At 37.8% G+C, this 21,352-nt stretch overlaps 2 protein-coding genes across 2 annotated transcripts; one reads left to right on the plus strand and one right to left on the minus strand.

The window, feature by feature from the left end:
- Positions 1–550: 550 nt before the first annotated feature.
- LOC105733796 (olfactory receptor 10Q1) lies at positions 551–1,613 on the plus strand. The gene has a single exon (XM_012476426.2). It carries the CDS (start codon positions 620–622, stop codon positions 1,577–1,579), a length of 960 nt encoding a protein of 319 aa, XP_012331849.2. The 5' UTR covers positions 551–619; the 3' UTR covers positions 1,580–1,613.
- An 8,786-nt stretch (positions 1,614–10,399) lies between these two features.
- On the minus strand, positions 10,400–11,377 carry LOC105733795 (olfactory receptor 1S1). Its single transcript, XM_012476425.3, has one exon. It carries the CDS (start codon positions 11,375–11,377, stop codon positions 10,400–10,402), a length of 978 nt encoding a protein of 325 aa, XP_012331848.3.
- Between the last annotated feature and the right edge of the window lie 9,975 nt (positions 11,378–21,352).

Here is a 21,352-nt window from a genome sequence, read left to right on the forward strand (position 1 = left end):
CAATGATAAAAGTCATTATCCAATGATAAAAGTGGTTACTTTTGTGAGGCATAAAGACTAAGAAGAGACATGAAGGATGTTTGTAGGTCACTGGAATTATTCTATTTCTTAATCTTTGTAGTGGTAATACTGGCGTATTTACAATGTTAAATAGACAAATCAAGCTGCACATTTAGGATTTATGAGTTCCTCCATGTCAGTTATATTTCAATGAGAATGCTTACCAAGAAAAGTAAAACAACAAATTCATTTATCTAATTTTAAGTATGTGCAACCCTACAATTCTTCACTGTAATTAAATACAAGAAAATTATTAGGTCTTGTTAATTGGATTGAAAATACCAGAGGGGGGGGAAGATATTTTCACAAGGAACATCTACATGTGTCTATATGTCTTGCCCCCAGGAACTTCTACAGATGACCATCTATCCCATTCATGAAGATTTCCAAGAAAAAGTATACCAAATCCTCTATCGTGAGTTCATTCGCATGTACTGTGATTGGAAACTAGCTACTAAATAGGCAATTCCAAATAAAATTGTACACTCTTGCTTTTATTCAAGCAATAAAGCAACTCAACCAAGAAGAGCTCAGGGCTTCCTAACCTTTTGCACAAGACATGCTTGTGCGGAAACCTGTCTTCAACCAGTCTGACCCCACTGAGTTTGTGTTCCGTGTGTTCACCACAGTCCCTGAATTCCAGGTTCTTCTCTTCCTTCTCTTCTTCCTCCTCTACTTAATGATCCTCTGTGGCAACACAGCCATCATCTGCGTGGTGTGCACACACAGCGCCCTCCGCAACCCCATGTATTTTTTCCTGGCCAACCTGTCTTTCCTGGAAATCTGCTACACCACCGTGGTGGTGCCCTTAATGCTTTCCAACATTTTGGGGGCCCAGAAACCTATTTCGTTAGCTGGATGTGGGGCCCAAATGTTCTTCTTTGTCACCCTCGGCAGCACGGACTGTTTCCTCTTGGCGATCATGGCCTATGACCGCTATGTGGCCATCTGCCACCCGCTGCACTACACCCTCAGCATGACCCGTGAGCTGTGCGTGCAGATGCTGGGTGGCTCTGTGGGCCTGGCCCTCTTCCTCTCCTTGCAACTCACCGCCTTAATCTTCACCCTGCCTTTCTGCAGTCACCACCGGGAAATCAACCACTTCCTCTGCGATGTGCCCCCCATCCTGCGCCTGGCCTGTGCTGACATCCCTGTGCACCAGGCTGTCCTCTATGTAGTGAGCATCCTCATGCTGACAGTCCCCTTTCTGCTCATCTGCGTCTCCTACGTGTTCATCACCTGCGCCATCCTGCGCATCCGTTCTGCCGAGGGCCGCCGCCGGGCCTTCTCCACCTGCTCCTCCCACCTCACTGTGGTCCTGCTGCAGTATGGCTGCTGCAGCCTCGTGTACCTGCGTCCTCGATCCAGCACCTCAGAGGATGAGGACCACCAAATCGCGTTGGTCTACACCTTTGTCACCCCCTTACTCAACCCTTTGATTTACACCCTTAGGAACAAGGATGTCAAAGGTGCCCTGAGGAATGCCATCATCTGTAAAGCAGCCTGTGATGCCAGCTGAAGGCTTAGGGGCACTGGGCTGGTTGTCCATCTGTTGCTGTGTCAGTGAACTCTAAATGACATAGAATTGTAGTATTTATGTTCCCACATTTTGCACTTGATGTTTCTTTTTTGCCATACTTGCCCCAAGTTCACAATTCGTGCTCATTTTTCTGAAGTGCTTTGACTAAGATATGAAAATTTTGGGCGGAAGTTACAGTGTAGGAATGCTAGTTTACTTAGCTCTACTTTAAGCATTTGAGCTCACCCATGTCAATTGCTGTGTTAGGAACACCCCATACATACTGTGAATAAAGGCTAATAAACAAAGATGCCTTAAGTAAGGAATATTCATAAAGACATATTTTACTCAAATAAATACATTTTATTATTGTTTTGGGTATCAGCATATGGAAAACAATAGCTCATTTAATGCACTAATTTCCTTTGCACCATACATCCCAACTGGTTGCTTTCATTTTCTTTCATTCATGCCAGGGAGGGGACAGGAATTTTCTTTCATTGATTAATCACCTACTATGTGCCAGCCCTACTAGTCTATGGAGAATTACATCTGGTCGATGCCAGCCCTGCCTGCACGAGCCCTCTGTGCTGGTGGCTCTCACACTAGTCTTTGTTCCTTTCTTCCTCACCACCTCCTACACCTTCATGACGGCTGCTGCTCACAGATCCACTGAGCAGATAGCACTACTATGGCACTACTCCTACCTCAGCATAGTTTTGCAGCAGGATAGCTGTTAACCTCTTCATGTACTTGCATCCCAACCTCAAATAAACCCTCAAGTAAAATCCACTTCCCTTTATGATATTCACAGTGGACACCAAACAACTTAACTTTCTCATTTACACCCTGAGAAACAGCCAGGCGCAGAGGGCTCCAGGGACAGTTCTTACCAGGAATTACCTGTCCCAGAACAGGTAGGGGAGTGCAGAATCTATCGGGTGAGGGTCTGGATCCAGATCATAAGCTGATTTTAGTTAGCAACTACAGGAAGAGAGTGAGGATATCTGCTAGTGGGTATTAAAGTTACCTAAGAAATTGTTATAACCTTTTTGAATGCTACATGTTTATGAAAAACCTTGAAAAGTTTCTATTCTTTAATTTCAGGATTCTTATTCTAAAAATATAAACTCAGAAAATTAACAGGATGTCAAACAAAACAAATTATGAGTTTCTTACATTTATAAAATGAAAGTGATTAAAATCTAATTTCCAACAATATTGGAAACAGAAACACAGCATACTAAAATCATTAATATTTAGTAATAAAGGGCAATGTTTATCATTACACCTGTAAGTGATAAAATAAAACTCAAGCTTGTATTTACAATAAGAGTTCAATTTTATAAAAATATATACATGCATAATGAAGAATACACATACACCAAAAAGTTATCTGTGATTTCTAGAATTATGAATTTTCTAATTTTCTTCTTTATTATTTAAGTATTTTCTCTGTTTTGTTCCTTTTATAATCAGGAGTATAATTTTGAGAAGGAATATGAGGTTCATACAGACTTATTTGGCATGTAAAGCTCCCATTGTCATAGTTCAGATCCACTTTTCATATTTTTCTAGATTAGGACTATTTTTGGGGGTACTTCTTTTTCCATTTAAAATGCTTTTGGAACTCCTAATTTTTCACCTGATTTCACATAAGGATAAGGAGAAGAACTACAAAGTGTTATGTATTCTGGGGACAGTCACTGGATTTTGCAGTATGTTAGAAATGCCTTCTCAAATTGTAATCCCCATGTGTCCAAGTATCAAGGGAGGGGAACTAGCGGGAGGTGATTGGCTCATGGAGATGGTTTCCTGCATGCTTTTCTCATGAAAGCGTGGGAGTTTTCACGCCCTCTCTTGCCTGCAGAAATGTAATATGTGCTTTGCTTCCCCTTCACCTTCTGCCATGACTGTAAGTTTCCTGAGGTCTCCCTAGCCATGTGGAACTGTGATTCAATTAAACCTATTTTGTTTATAAATTACCCAGTCTCAGGTAGTATGTTTATGGCTGCATAAGAATGGACTAATACACCTTCTAAGTACAGTAGTTCACTCTTATCCAAAGGGAGTACTTCCAAGACACCCAGAGGATGCCAGAAACTATAGATAGCATCAAATCCTATACATGTGTTTTTCCTGCACATACATACTTACAATAAATTTAGTTTATAAATTAGCTACAGTAAGAGATTATCAACAGCAACAATAAAATAGAACAATTAAAACAATACACTACAATAAAAGTTACATGAATGTGGTCTCTCTCTCTCTCAAAATATCTCATTGTACAGTACTCACTCCTCACTCTTCTTCTCATAATCATGTGAGATGATATAATGCCTATGTGATGAGATGAAATGAGGTGAATGACACAGGCATTATAACATAACATTTGGCTACTATTGGTTTTCTGATGGCCAGAAAAAGAATCATTTGCTTGGGGTGATCTTGGATCATCAAGCTATGATGATGTCCATGGTTGGATTTCAGAAGCATAAAATGTTATACAGTGTGGATACACTGGACAGAGGGACAATTCATATCCCAGGCAGGACAGAGTAAGATGGCAAGAGATTTTGTCATAATACTCAGAATGTCAGGCAATTTTAAACTTATGGATTGTTTATTTCTGGATTTTCTATTTAATATGTTCAGAATGCAGTTGAAACTGGAAAGCAAAACTGCAAATGGAAGGAAGTGGGGAAGACCACTGTAAATCCTTGAGAAGAAGAATAAAACTCTCTGGTTAGCAGTTGGCATGTCAACCTGTCCAGGCCAAGTCACATCAGAACATAATGAATCAATTATTTGTGTACATTGTGCTAGACACTGTCTGGTATGCCAACAAAAGGGAAGTTTGTAACTGAATTTTCATACCTTCTTTCATTCTTTAACGTCACAAGTCATTTATAAAATTAACCTGGAACTCAAAAGGAAGAGAGTGAAATATTACACTTCTAAAGAGGGTTGATTAAACCTCTCTAATTGGGTTCTCCCAGTTACCTTCCTGTGCATATTCTAAATGAACAGAGTTCCCCATTCTTATTCTTTTCTTTTTTTTTAATTTTTTAGTTGACAAGTAAAAATTGTATATATTTATGGCATAAAACATAATGTTTTAAATATGTAGACATTGTTAAATGGCTAAATGAAGCTATTTAACATTTGAATTATTTCAGACACATTATTTTTGTGATGAGAATGCTTAAAATCTATTCTCAGCCATTTTCAAATATACAATAAAGTATAATTAGCTGTAGTCACCATCATGTACAATACATCTCTTGAACTTATTCATCCTGTCTAACTAAAATTTTATGTCATTGACCAATATCTCTCCAATCCTGTCACACCAAGCCTCAGGTAACCATCTTTTTACTGTTTCTGTTAGTTCAACCTTTTTACATTCCACATATTAGTAATATCCTGCAGTATTTGTCTCTCTGTCAACTGTCTTATTTCAGTTAATGTGATGTCCTCCAGATTCATTCCTGTTGTCACAAATGACATTATTTTTCCTTATTTTTTAAGGCTAAGTAATATTTCACTGTGAATATATTTCATTTTCCTTATTCATTATTCTACTGGTGAAAAACTTAGGTTAATCTTATGTCATAGCTGTTGTAAAGAAATGCTGCAATGTACATGGAAGAGCTCCTTTTTCTTACTGAAAAATTATTCTCTTGATATGAGTCTTTCATTGGAATTATTACATTCTGGAACAAGAATATTGAATGAAATAACAGTACACCACGAGTCAGATGATGGGATAGAAATGTCAATCAATGATGTTTCCTTGGGAAATGATGATCCCCTCGTATCAAGGTAGGCTCTAGGTAGCATAAGTGGAAGACAGAACTTGCAAGAGTAGTTTAGCTTTCCTATCCTGCATGTTTATTACTTATTTTAAAATTCTGCTCATTTCAAAACCTTGCTCATTCCCTTAATCTATCCATTTGAGTGTATTAATATGTCCTTAGTGTAAATTGCCTTCCAGAGAAGTATTTGCCAAGAAATTAATCTCTCCCTCTACTGACATCCTCTTTCTATGTCTCTCTCATTGAAATTTTATTAAAATACATTTATCAGGCAGTGTAATTATTTGAGCATATGTTCCCCACTACTAAACAATAAGCACCTGGAAGCCAGAATACACTACAAAAGCATCACAGGTATGTTGTGACACTGGATTTCTTCATCTCTGTTCTTATTGTTTAATAGGTGAATGAAGAGTCAGACACAGTGGTGGGAGTAATGTGCAGATGTGAGAATTCCTTCCCAGAATTTCTCAAAAAAAATATATTGCATTCCCTTTGAAATCTGGCACAAGACAAGGATGCCCTCTCTCACTACTCCTATTCAATATAGTATTGGAAGTTCTAGCCAGACTGATCAGGCAAGAAAAAGAAATAAAGGGCATTCAATTAGGAAGGGAGGAAGTCAAATTGTCTCTATTTGCAGACGACATGATTGTATATCTAGAAGACCCTATCACCTCAGCCCAAAATCTCCTGAAACTGATAAGCAACTTCAGCAAAGTCTCAGGATACAAAATCAATGTGCAGAAATCACAAGCATCCCTATACACCAATAACAGACTTAAAGAGAGCCAAATCAAGAACCAACTGCCATTCATAATTGCTACAAAGAGAATAAAATACCTATGAATACAACTAACAAAGGATGTAAAGGACCTCTTCAAGGATAACTACAAACCACTGCTAAAGGAAATAAGACAGGACACAAACAGATGGAAAACATCCCATGCTCATGGTTGGGAAGAATCAACATTGTGAAAATGGCCATACTGCCCAAAGTAATTTATAGATTCAACACTATCCCCATCAAGCTACCAATGACCTTCTTCACAGAACTGGGAAAAACCACTTCAAACTTCATATGGAACCAAAAGAGAGCCCACATAGCCAAAACAATTCTAAGCAAAAAGAACAAAGCTGGAGGCATCACGTTGCCTGACTTCAAACTATACTACAAGGCCATAGTAATCAAAACAGCATGGTACTGATACCAAAATAGAAACATAGACCAATGGAACAGAACAGAAGCCTCAGAAGCAACACCACACATCTGCAATCATCTGATCTTTGACAAATCTGACAAAAACAAGTAATGGGGAAAGGATTCCCTGTTCAATAAATGGTGTTGGGAAAACTGGCTAGCCATGTGCAGAAAGCAGAAACTGGACCCCTTCCTGACACTTTATACTAAAATTAACTCCAGATAGATTTTTTTTTTTTTTTGAGACGGAGTTTTGCTCTTGTTACCCAGGCTGGAGTGCAATGGCGCAATCTCAGCTCACTGCAACCTCCGCCTCCTGGGTTCAGGCAATTCTCCTGCCTCAGCCTCCAAGTAGCTGGGATTACAGGCACGCACCACCATGCCCAGCTAATTTTTGTATTTTTGGTAGAGACGGGGTTTCACCTTGTGACCAGGATGGTCTCGATCTCTTGCCTCGTGATCCACCCACCTCGGCCACCCAAAGTGCTGGGATTACAGGCATGAGCCACTGCGCCCGGCTCCAGATGGATTTAAGATTTAAATACAAGACCTAACACCATAAAAACACTAGAAGAAAACCTAGACAAAACCACTCAGGACATAGGCATAGGCAAGGACTTCATGGCTAAAACACCAAAAGCAATGGCAACAAAACCCAAAATAGACAAATGGGATCTAATTAAAGTCCAGAGCTTCTGCACAGCAAAGGAAATAATCATTAGAGTGAACTGGCAACCAACAGAATGGGAAAAAATTTTTGCAATCCACCCATCTGACAAAGGGCTAATATCCAGAATCTACAAAGAACTAAAACAAATTTACAAGAAACAAACAAACAAACCCATTCAAAAGTGGGCGAAGGATATGAACAGACACTTTACAAAAGAAGGCATTGATGAGGCCAACAAACATAAGAAAAAATGCTCATCACTGGTCATTAGAGAAATACCAACCAAAACCACATTGAGATAACGTCTCACACCAGTTAGAATGATGATCATTAAAAAATCTGGAGACAACAGATGCTGGAAAGGATGTGGAGAAATAGGAACACTTTTATACTGTTGGTGGGAGTGTAAATTAGTTCAACCATTATGGAAGACAGTGTGGCGATTCCTCAAGGACCTAGAAATAGAAATTCCATTTGACCCAGCAATCCCATTACTGGGTATATATCCAAAGGATTATAAATTGTTCTATTATAAAGACACATGCACACATATGTTCATTGTAGCACAATGTTCATTGCTGTTTACAATAGCAAAGACCTGGAACCAACCCAAATGTCCATCATTGATAGAATGGATAAAGAAAATGTGGCACATATACACCATGGATTACTATGCAGCCATAAAAAATGATGAGTTCATGTCCTTCATAGGGACATGGATGAATCTGGAAACCATCATTCTAAGCAAACTGACACAAGAACAGAAAACAAACACCATATGTTATTATTCATAGGCGGGTGTTGAACACTAGGAACACATGGACACAGGGAGGGGAGCGTCATGCACTTCGGTCAGTTGTGGGGTCTAGGGGAGGGACAGCAGGGGTTGGGAGGGTGGAGAGGGACAATGAGGGAAGATATACCAGATATAGGTGATGGGGGGGATGAAGGCAGCAAACCACCTTGCCATGTATGTACCCATGCAATAATCCTGCATGATCTGCACATGTACCCCAGAACCTAAAATACAATAAAAATATACATATATATCTTTAATCCAAACTCTGAGAAAAAGTAGTTGAGAAATCAAGAAAAGTCAGAAAAAAATTATAATTCTCCTGTAAGAATTAAAGCATAATAGTCAATATAGAGACATTACTGATTCAGAGGAATCCACTCAAGCCACAGGTAAAGCAAGAGCAGAAAGTGATGACATGCAGAGCTAAAGGCTAAGTCTTCATTTCCAAAATCAATACAAGAGCATTAGGGGAGAAGCAGTTACTGCATAGTCAGTCAGTCTCGCTTATGGCTATTTTCATGTGTGTGTTCATGGTTCTGTCTGCTGTTAACAGTGAGTCAGTCTTACAAGTAAAATGAATATTACTATTAAGCTTATATGCCTAGGATATTTTATGCAAATATGAGTGACATTGCAAGAAGTAATAAGTTTTGGTAGCCAATAAGTCTTTGAATTGCATCTTGAAGTGTGAATCTGTGTAGTGCAGTTTACCATCCTGGGAGAGCTGAATGATTATTCAAACACCACCTAATAATGTTAACAGTGAGTTTCCCAGTGCTTGGTTATTTGCTATAGTCTACTATATGCTGTGTATAATATAACCCTGATATTTATAATTATTAAATAAATTCTAGATACCTATAATAATGGGTGAAGAATACAAAGAATATTGAAAACATTTTAAATGTAATTTATAATTTTGAGATTTCTCAGAAATTCTGATTTCTCACACCCACATTTTGAAGACCTAGGAAACCATAGCATGAATGTATGTTTCTGTGTATTTGTATTGTCTAATTAGATCTAATGAGTGTAGATGGACAGGTGGCTAAATAAGGAAATGGTTGATTGAGAAAAGTTATTATACGTTCCATTAATAAATAAACACTGAAGAGATCAAATGCAGTTCAAGGCTCAGGAGATTTTTCAAAGTCTTTCTCTTTTGTCTGGTCAGAGCAGATGTAAAATATAAAAAAGGATAGTAAACAAAAAAAATCCTTAAATCTCTTCTAAACAATTACTACAATGTGTTTGTGAAAGTTAATACAATTGAAAAGGGAATATTTTTAAAATGCAAACATAACGTTCAAAATATTATAATTTGTAACTAAAATTCCAGATAATTTCAATCATATATAGAAGAGAGAGAATGAGAGAAGAAAGATAGTATTCTGAAATTTCATTTTGTTTGAAAGAATGAAATTTATAGATATTAATTAATTCATAAATTTAATCATTATTGGTTTACATATGTTCTTTAGAATATGTATGTTTCTTTAACGGTAATAGAATATATATTGCATCAATATCTTTCAAGTCAATAGAAGGGGTAAAAGAAAATTAAACTCCATCAATCTAGCAATAGCCAAGAGAAGAAATATAGTTTTTAAAATTTAGCAAACAGAAAATATAAATCCAATGTATCAGCAACCTTATATATGTGAATTGGTTAAATTTATTTGTTAAAAGACAGAAATGCTCAGATTATGTGTTAAAATCAAGATATATGTTCATAACATGAGACACATTCAAGGTATTTAAAGTAAATACATCAACAGAGATAAAGCCAAACAAATATTAATTTTTTAAAAAAAAATTAGATGTGACAATACTAATATCAGACATAGTTGAATTCATCATAGCAATATTAAATAGGATCAAAAAGACTATTTCATATTTATAAAAGTTTCAATAAATCAACAATATATTATGATTAATTATATCATATCCATAGTACTAATTTAGCAAGAATATTATCACCAAAAGAAAAACTATTAGCCAATCTGACTTGCCACAGGTGTAAAATTATTACATAAATATTATTTAGCTAAATTTGACAGTGCAACAAATGAATAATATATTATAGCTGAATTAGATGTTAAAATCATAGGCTGCTGTAATATTAGAAAGTCAATTAACGTAAGTAACTACATATTAATCATTTTTTAAAAAATCCAATAATCTCAATAGATATTGTAAAGTCATTTGGTGAAATGTACTTTAAATAAAACCAAATATCTTTTAAAAAACAAAATCTTAAGTCCAACAGATACTGGACTGAATCATTTATCTGATTATGTGGATTGAAAGAATTTAGATGTCCAGGGCATCAAAGGGAAGAACTTTTTCTATTGATGAGCTTTCTCAGGGCACCTTTCATATCCTCATTCCTCAAGCTGTAGATGAAGGGGTTCATCATGGGTGTCACCACAGTGAATAGTACAGCACCAATCTTATCAGTGTCCTCAGGGTGAGCGGAGGAGGGAAAAAAGTACACACCTACAATGGTTCCATAGAACAGTAATACAACTGTGAGGTGAGAGCCACAGGTGGAGAAGGCTTTCCACTTTCCCTGTGTGGAAGATATTCTCAGGACAGCTCTGATGATGCAGACATAGGAGAAGAAGATGAGTGCAAAGGGGAATATGATAACTGATAAACCCACAATAAACAGCACAAGCTCATTGATTATTGTGTCTGAGCAGGACAGTTTGAGCAGAGGGGCCAAGTCACAGAAGAAGTGGGAGAGAGTATTGTGGTCACAGAAGGGCAACTGAATGAGCAAAAGGGTGTGTATCAGAGCAATAATATTACTGAGGAGCCACGGGATGACTGTGAGCAAAATGCAGAACATGGGCTGCATGAGGGTTGAATAGTTCAGAGGGTGGCAGATCGCCACAAAGCGGTCGTAGGCCATAGTCCCCAAGAGCAAATTGTCAATGACGACAAACACAATAGAAAAGTACATCTGTGTGATGCAGCTCTCATAAGAGATGGACTGACTCTTGGTTTGAATATTCATCAACATTTTGGGGACTGAGTTGGAAATGGAGGAAATATCAGCAAAGGATAGATTGGCAAGGAAGAGATACATGGGGGTGTGAAGGTAAGTGTCCAAGCTGATGGCCAGAATGATGAGCCCGTTCCCAACCACAGTGACCAGGTACATACCCAGAAAAAGCACAAAGAGGAGGTTTTGATGCTCATCCTGGTGGAAGAATCCCAGGAGAATGAATTCAGTGATGGTGGTTTGGTTTCCTTGATGCATATTTCTGCTGATCTGAAGAAAGAAACATAAAGTCTTCATACACCTACAAGAAAACCTAACATGGTACCATTTGGCTGCAGCCATTGTGGTAAGACACTTGAGTAAAGTTTCTTCTGCCTATTAAGTGGAAATACTACTTAATAAGAAAGTATTTCAGCAGTGCCAAGATTTGGAAAATGCTATAGAAAAAGACAGAACATGCCAGATACTTCTCAATGAACATGTTTTAAACTCTAACAGTGTTCTGAATTTGATTTTTCCAGTTAATTCTAAATGTGGTTTAAATCTCTCAACTGAGGATCATATATGAGGGATACCCTATATTCTAAAGATGTTAGATACACCTGCAAAAATTACTTACAAGTGACCAAATGGTCCCAAACCACCTTCATCCTTTAAATCTAAGAAAACAGAAATTTGAAGTGTCATGGAAGTGAGGCGTTTGAAGAAGTAAACATGACTGAGGGTTAGGAATGGCTGTGGGGGTGTACACCATTGTGTGGGTGCTCTTTCCCACTAATGCTGGGGGAGGTCTCCAAAGGAAGTGCTTTGGAGAATGAGTACAAGGAGCAACCAGGGTTTTACTTCATCTGTGGCTAGATATTAGCCTCAAGAAAATTCAGGGGCACATATACACTTAAACACTTGTGTTTTCTCTCACTTCTAAAGGTGAAGGGCTCACTGGATCAGCACAAGATGGTAGAGGTAGAGAGAAAAGATGGTGGTTAGTAGGGCAATCCTGTATTTTCACCCTATGGCATGGTAAGAATATATGAATTTCCTATAGGACACGTGATGCCATAGGAGGTCACTGGACTCAAGTCACCTTGTTGAGATTCCAACCCAAAAACAGCCTATCAGAGAAGAGGAGGTTGCAGCAATAGGAAAACATGAGGCGGCTCTCTTATGAAAGAGAGACCTTAAAGACATCAGGGAGACAATTCATTGCACTTGTCAGGGAACAGCATAATGGGGCAGTCTCCAAAAGGCAGCCTCTGATGAGCCCCAAAACGGTCTAAAGAGACACCATGCCTACCACACATAAGGCACCAACTGCCAGTATTCTATGGCAAGATATGAACACTTTCGCTTTTTTTCTCACCCCCATTTTTCCTCCCTGACCCAATAAAACAGAAAAAGAAGGGAGGATCAAAATGACCACAACAACAATAGCAACTACAATGTGTTGGTGAGAAAAGAGGCTAAAGAGCAAGGGAAGAACATATGCTCCTGCCTTCTCGCTATACAACCCAAGCTACACATCAGATCTGAGCTCAAAAGGAAATTGGGCTAGATTTGGCTTTTTAATACCTGGAAATGGGTCTCCAGGATCAAAGTTCAATATTTTTAAAATCTTACGTGGTCAGAAAGGTAAAAGGATGTCACAAGGTGCCATCCAGTAGTAGAGAAAGGAGATTGGACCTAGTATGATTTTCCCTAAAACTTACTGGAAATAATATCAGCTTGGGAACAAAGGGACATTGGTCCCTCTTTCTACTCTCCTAACTTCGTCTCCCTCCCATTTGATCCCTCTCTTCTACTTATTTGCAAAATCACTTGCCTCTCAGATTCTGTTTCCATTCAGAGGCCAGAAAAGAGGAAATCTTCATCTCTGGAATTCCCGAAAACTAAAAGGCATTGGAGATTGAAGCAGAGATCTGAAGTCTCTTTGCTTCTGAAAAGCTTGGCTTACAAATCAGAGAGAAGGGAAAACACATGCAGAAGGGAGAATCCACACCAAAACTGAAATGAGCTAAATAACTGGCAGGCATCTATACTGAAGACACAGACTGGCCTGTGGTTGCCAAGCCATGGACTGGTTTGGGCTTGACTAGAGAGGAGGGGAATTGTATGTTTCTGAGTGACGACCTCTGAGCTCTCCTTCCTGTTCTACCTTTCCCACCTACCAGTAGTCCTGCACAAATTGTTCCGAGTTCCTAAGGTGGCTGCCTACCTGGTCAAGACCAATGCTGGATTCTGAAGAGACTCACCTCTGAATGGCGGTAAAAATCTCAGAAAGTTACTGGTTTCTAAACCCAGTGGCTTTCCTTATCCTTAGTAGAGTTGCAGGTGGAGACTCAGCAGCTCTTAGGTATTTTTCAGATTGGAATCTTCCTCTAAACCCCAGAATTAATAGAATAATGGTGCTGGGCTCACCTGGGACATTCAGGTCCTTCTCAACCCTTTGGGATAATATCCCTGACGTGTTTTCCTCAAGACGAACAGTAATTTTTACATCCCAGTTTTGATGAGGTAAATGGGGAATAGACAGACAGTTCTGCTTTTTTTTCCCCTTATTTTGCCTTCATATGCTCTTCCCGCTTGTGATTTATCTGTAACTTAGTTGATTTTTTCACTTCACAGTGAGGTAGTTGTTTTCTATGTGTGTCTTCTTCTCCCAGTGAGATGGTCAGCATTTTCAGAGTTCTTTTCTGTGTCTTCTCTAGCGCCTAGTAGTGGGAAACACTTAGTAAATACCTAGAGAACTGAGTTGAATATTTTGATTAGAGATTATGTATCCAAAGAGACATCATCTCTAGAGGAAGGAGATAGGATATGGCCTTGGCATCACTTGAATGAATTTTAGCATTGGAAAAAATTGGAGACCCAGTGATTCAGCATTTAGGGCTCTTAATTGCAAACTAAAGATAAACTCTTGGTTTCTAATTTTGCAAATAAATATATTGAAATGATATTGAGTGGTTCACAATACAATGGGAAGGATGGAAAAAGACATCCTGAAGTGGACAAGAGCAAGAGAGACTGCACAGCCAGGGACTCAGGAAAAATTAATATATCCCTTCTTCCAGTGCTTAGAGGTGCCTCATAATATAGTACACTTATTTCTCACCCAAACCATGCATGTTGATCCCCTCTTCAATGAGAAAAAACTCAACCTATGGATTAACTGTATTAAGGAATATATTTAATTTAATGGGGTAATAGAGAAGGAAGGAGGCAAGTTATTCTATCTATTTATGCATTAACACACATCAGTGGCAGTTCTATATGCTAGTAGTGACTTATCTGCTGAAGAAATAAGGCAAATAGTTGCATTTACAATAGCTACAAATAAAATGTAACTAGGAATAAACTTAACCAAGGAGGTGAAAGATTCCTACCCTGAAAACTATACCACTTTGATGAAAGAAACTGAGGAAGACACAAATAAATGGAAATGCATCTTGTGATCATGGATTAGAAGAACTGATATTGTTAAAATAACCGCAATACCCAAAGAGAGCTACCAATTTAGTGAAGTTGTTATAAAAATTCCAATGACATTCTTTACCGAAACAGAAAAAAAAAAAATCCTGAAATTCATATGGAACCATAAAAGATCCCAAATTGACAAAGCAATCCTGAACAAATGTAGTATAAAGCCATAGTAACCAAAACAGCATGTTGCTTGCATAAAATAGACACATAGGACAGTGAAACAAAATACAAAACATAGAAATAAATTCAAGCACCTAAAGCCAACCTATTTTCAATAAAGGTGCCAAGAAGAAGACATCAGGGTAAAGTCAATAAATGGTGCTGGTAAAACTGGATATTCACATGCAGAAGAATGACACTGGACTCTTATCTTTCACCATACACAAAAATAAACTTAAAATAGATGAAAGACATAAATGTAAAACCAGAATCTATGAAACTAACAGTAGAAAACATATGGAAACACTTCATAACATTGGACCAGGCAAGAGTTTGTAAAATAAGACCTCAATAGCTCTGAAGCATTGAAAACAGAAATAGACAAATGGGATTAAATTAAACTAAAATTATTTTGCACAGCAAAGAAAACTATTAACATAGTGAAGAGATAACCTACAAAATTTCAGAAAATATTTGCAAACTATGCATCTGACAAGGGATTATAAGATAGCCTATATAAGGAACTTAGCAGAAAAAATAATAATAATTAAAAATGGGCAGATCTTAACACACATTTCTCAAAAGGAGACATGGCCAAACAGATGTATAAAAAAATGCTTAACATCACTAATCATCAGAGAATTCCAAATCAAAATACCTTGGGATATCTCCTCACTCTTATTAGAATGGCTATTTTTCAGAAGACAAAGAAAAGTGTTAGTGAGGATGTGGAGGAAAGGGAATACATATGCTTACATACTGTTGGTGGAATTGTAAAGTAGCACAGCTGCTATGAAAAACAGAATGGGGTTTCCTCAAAAAATTAAAAATAGAACTACCATATGATCCAGAATCCCACTACTAGGTATATATTCAAAGGAAATAAAATCTGTATGTTAGAGTAATATCTGCATTCCCATTTTTGTTGCTGCACTATGTACAATAGTTGAGATATAGAATCAACCTAAGTATTTACAAAGGCATAAACAGATAAAGAAAATATGGTATATACACACAGTGGAATACTATTCAGCCTTAAGAAAGAATGAAATTCTGTCATTTATGACAACATGGATAAACCTGGAGAACATCATGTTAAGTGAAATAGGTCAGACACAGAAAGATTTTTTTAAAAAATTGGAGTTATAGAAGCAGAGAGTAGAACAGTGGTTACCAGAGACTGGAGAGGAAATGTGGGAGGGAAGGATGGGGAGATGTTTCCCACTACACTTGGGAATTATGGGAGTTACAATTCAAGATGAGATTTGGGTGAGAACACAGTCAAACCATATCACCATGAAAAGCGGTCACTATCTTGTACCACAGACTCTAGGAATAATGAGAGATCAGGAGTAGATCCGAATGACACAAGAAAGGGACTGTATTCAATACAAACCTTATACTATCTATTTTCTTCTAATGACACCAAGCACCTCCCAAACTCTGCTTCCTCTTTCCAAGCTCTCTGAGCTAGCTGACATTGAGCCTATGTGCCAACTCTTTCCACACAAACTTTTCCTTCTCTTCTGGACTGACAGTAATAACCGTATTGAGGAATGTGGTTTCTAGCTTCCTATGTGGCCATCAATGGGCCAGATAATGCAATCTGGAAGTTCAGGAAAGTCAGTGGGAAATGAGATGAGAAGAACCAGAGCAAATCAATATACCTACCTTTCTCCCCTCCGTGGACTGCTCCCAGGTATACTTTCTCCTTCCATAGGAGACCCACATTCCATACCTAATAAGTAATGTTTCCTGACTCTTTCATTGTGAGCAATGACACAGAAATGCATGTCATTGCATTGCTTTGTACTTATCCTAGATTCAATTCCTTCTATTCCTCCTCCAATCTCCCTGGGGTTTTACCTTCCAAATAGAACATCAGGACTTAAATTCTCACTTCAGGCTCTGCTTTCTAGAAGACCCATGCAACAACAGTAATAGATTAGGAAACTTATAAATATTCCTCACAGACAAGTTGCAGAAATGAGGATTTTGATTCCATACATATTTCCTTTCCAGCTATGACTAGATCAATATATAAATAAATAGTTAACAGATATAAATATATAATTAATAGATAAAAATAATAACTTGCCTTCTCTTTCTTCTCCATTACCACATTATTTTTTAATTTTTTAAATTTATTTTTTAATTGGCACATTGTATTTGTCCATATTTATGAGGTAAAATAATGTTTTGATACATATGTATTTTGTATAATGATCCAATCGATATAGTTGTTGTTAGCATATCTATCACTTCATACATTTATCATTTCTTTGTGATGAGAATATTCAAAAGCATTTCTTCTAGCCATTTTGTAATATACAGTATTTTACTACTAACCATAGTCACCCTACTATGCAATAGAACACTAGAATTTATTCTTCCTATCTCATTGTAACTTTGTACCCATTGACCAACTTCTCCCCATCCTTCCCTCCCACATTTCCTCTCCAGTCTCTGGTAACCACTGTTCTACTCTCTGCTCCTATGTGCCAACTTTTTTTTTAATTCCACGTATAAGGGAGGTCATGTGCTTTATATCTTTCTGTGTCTGGCCTGTTTCACTTAATATGATGTTCTCCAGGTTTATCCATGTTGTCACAAATGACAGAATTTCATTCTTTCTTAGGGCTGAACGGTACTCCACTGTGTATATGTATCACATTTTCTTTATCTGTTTATGCATTGTTAAATACTTAGGTTGATTCCACATCTTGGCTACTGTATATAGTGTTGCAGTAAACATGGGAATGCAGATATTTCTTCAACATACAGATTTTATTTCCTTTAGATATATACCTAGTAGTGAGATTGCTGGATCACATGGTAGTTCTATTTCTAATTTCTTGAGGAAAACCCATTCTGTTTTTCATACTTTACAATTTTACCAACAGTGTGTAAGCATGTGTTCCCTTTCCTCCACATCCTCACTAACACTTGTTTTCTTTCATCTTTTGACAGCCATTTTAATAAGAGCGAGGAGATATCTCAAGGTAATTTTGATTTAGAATTCTCTGATGATTAATGATGTTAAGCATTTTTTATACATCTGTTTGGCCATGTCTCCTTTTGAGAAATGTATATTAAGATCCATTTTAATTATATTTTTTCACCTGTTAAGCTTCCTATATAGTCTATATTATAACCCCTTGATACATGCATAGTGTGCAAATATTTTCTGAAATTTTGTAGGAATTTCAGAAAATATTTGAAATTCTTCACTATGTTAATAGTTTTCTTTGCTGTGTAAAATCTTTTTAGTTAGATTTAACCACATTTGTCTATTTTTGCTTTTAGTTCCGGAGCTTTTAAGGTCTTATTTTACAAATTCTTGCCTGGCCCAATGTTATGAAGTGTTTCCATATCTTTTCTTCTGTTAGTTTCATAGATTCTGGTTTTACATTTATGTCTTTCATCTATTTTAAGTTTATTTTTGTGTATGGTGAGAGATAGGTGCCTAGTGTCGTTCTTCTGCATGTGAATATCTGGATTTACAAACACCATTTATTGTTTTTACCCTGATGTCTTACTCTTGGCATCTTTATTGAAAATCAGTTGGCTTTAGGTGCTTGAATTTGTTTCTACACTTTCTGTTTTGTTTCGTTGGTCTATGTGTCTGTTTTTATTCCATTCCCATGCTATTTTGGTTACTGTACCTTTATAGTATATTTTGACATCAGGTAGTGTGAAGTCTTCAGCTTTTTTCCTCTTGTTCAGTTTGCCAATTTGGGATCTTTTACGGTTCCATATGAATTTCAGGATTTTTTTCTGTTTCTGTGAAAAATGTCATTGGAATTTTTATAAGGATTGCATTAAATCTGTAGATTTCTTTGGGTAGTGTGGTTATTTTAACAATATCAGTTCTTCTAATCCATGAACACAAGATGTATTTCCATTTACTTGTGTCTTCCTCAGTTTCTTTCATCAAAGTGGTATAGTTTTGAGGGTAGGAATCTTTCACCTCCTTGGTTAAGTTTATTCCTAGTTACTTTTTATTTGTAGCTATTGTAAATGCAACTGTTTGCCTTATTTCTTCAGCAGATAATTCACTACTAGCATATAGAACTGCCACTGATGTATGTTAATGCATAGATAGAATAACTTGCCTCCTTCCTTCTCTATTACCCCATTAATTTAAATATATTCCTTAATACACTTAATCCATAGGTTGAGTTTTTCCCCATTGAAGAGGGGATCAACATGCTCGGTTTGGGTGAGAAATAAGTGTACTATATTATGAGGCACCCCTAAGCACTGGAAGAAGGGATATATTAATTTTTCCTGAGTCCCTGGCTGTGTAGTCTCTCTTGCTCTTGTCCACTTCAGGATGTCTTTTTTCATCCTTCCCATTCTATTGTGAACCACTCAATATCATTTCAAAATGTTTATTTGCAAAATTAGAAACCAAGAGTTTATCTTTAGTTTGCAATTAAGAGCCCTAATTGCTGAATCACTGGGTCTCCAATTTTTTCCAATGCTAAGATTCATTCAAGTGATGCCAAGGCCATATCCTATCTCCTTCCTCTGGAGATGATGTCTCTTTGGATACATAATCTCTAATCAAAATATTCAACTCAGTTCTCTAGGTATTTACTAAGTGTTTCCCACTACTAGGCGCTAGAGAAGACACAGAAAAGAACTCTGAAAATGCTGACCATCTCACTGGGAGAAGAAGACACACATAGAAAACAACTACCTCATTGTGAAGTGAAAAAATCAACTAAATTACAGATAAATCACAAGCGGGAAGAGCATATGAAGACAAAACAAGGGAAAAAAAAGCAGAGCTGTCTGTCTATTCCCCATTTACCTCATCAAAACTGGGATGTAATAAATACTGTTCGACTTGAGGAAAACACTTCGGGGATATTATCCCAAAGGGCTGAGAAGGACCTGAATGTCCCAGGTGAGCCCAGCACCATGATTCTATTAATTCTGGGGTTTAGAGGAAGATTCCAATCTGAAAAATACCTAAGAGCTGCTGAGTCTCCACCTGCAACTCTCCTAACGATAAGGAAAGCCACTGGGTCTAGAAACCAGTAACTTTCTGAGATTTTTACCGTCATTCAGAGGTGAGTCTCTTCAGAATCCAGCATTGGTCTTGACCAGGTAGGCAGCCACCTTAGGAACTCGGAACAATTTGTGCAGGACTACTGGTAGGTGGGAAAGGTAGAACAGGAAGGAGAGCTCAGAGGTCGTCACTCAGAAACATACAATTCCCCTCCTCTCTAGTCAAGCCCAAACCAGTCCACGGCTTGGCAACTGCAGGCCAGTCTGTGTCTTCAGTATAGATGCCTGCCAGTTATTTAGCTCATTTCAGTTTTGGTGTGGATTCTCCCTTCTGCATGTGTTTTCCCTTCTCTCTGATTTGTAAGCCAAGCTTTTCAGAAGCGAAGAGACTTCAGATCTCTGCTTCAATCTCCAATGCCTTTTAGTTTTCAGGAATTCCAGAGATGAAGATTTCCTCTTTTCTGGCCTCTGAATGGAAACAGAATCTTTGAGAGACAAGTGATTTTGGAGATAGGTAGAAGAGAGGGATCAAATGGGAGGGAGACGAAGTTAGGAGAGTAGAAAGAGGGACCAATGTCTCCTTGTTCCCAAGTGATATTATTTCCAGTAAGTCACAAGGAAAATCATACTAGGTCCAATCTCCTTTCTCTACTCCTAGATGACACCTTGTGACATCCCTTTACCTTTCTGACCACATAAGGTTTTAAAATTGTTTAACTTTGATACTGAAGACCCATTTCCAGTTATTAAAAAGCCAAATCCGGTTCAATTTTAAATTTCAGCTTACTATCAATTGAAAGCATGGGTCCTCCCTTTTGAGCTCAGATCTGATGTGTAGCTTGGGTTGTACAGCAGGAAGGCAGGAGCATATGTTCTTTTTCGCTTTGGACTCTCTTCTCACAATTACATTGTTGTTACTACTGTTATTGTTGTTGTCATTTTAGTCTTCCCTTCCTTTTTCAGTTTTATCAGAAGAAAGGGGATGGGAAAAAAAGCAAAACTGTTCACATCTGTTGCCATAGATACTAGCAGTTGGTGCCTTATGGTGTCTCTTTCGACCATTTTGGGGTTTGTCAGAGACTGCCTTTTGGAGACTGCCCCATTATTCAGTTCCCTGACAAGGTCAATGAATTATTATCCCCTTGATCTTTAGGATCTCTGAGAGCCACTTCATAGTTTCTTAATGCCACAGCCTCCTCTTCTCCAATAGGCTGTTTCTGGATTGGCATCTCAACAAAGTGTCTTGACTCCAACGACCTCCTATAGCATTACATGTCCTATGGGAAAGTCATACATTCATGCCGTGCCATGGGGGAAAATGCAGGATTCCTCTACTAATCATGATTTTTTCCCTCTACCCCTGCCATTGTGAGCTGATCCAGTGAGCCCTTCACCTTTAGAAGTGAGATTAAACACAAGTGTTTAAGTGTATATATGCCCCCTACATTTTCCTGAGGCTACTATCTAGCCACAGATGAAGTAAAACCCTGGTTGCTCCTTCTTGTACTCATTCTTCAAAGCCCTTCCTTTGGAGACTTCCCCCAGCATTAGTGGGAGCAAGCACCCACACAATGGTGTACACTCCCACAGCCATTCCTAACCCTCAGCCATGTTTAC

This window comes from Aotus nancymaae, unplaced genomic scaffold, assembly GCF_030222135.1.
Source record: "Aotus nancymaae isolate 86718 unplaced genomic scaffold, 86718_ANA_hifiasm-v0.15.2.pri h1tg000059l, whole genome shotgun sequence".
Taxonomy (NCBI): domain Eukaryota; kingdom Metazoa; phylum Chordata; class Mammalia; order Primates; family Aotidae; genus Aotus; species Aotus nancymaae.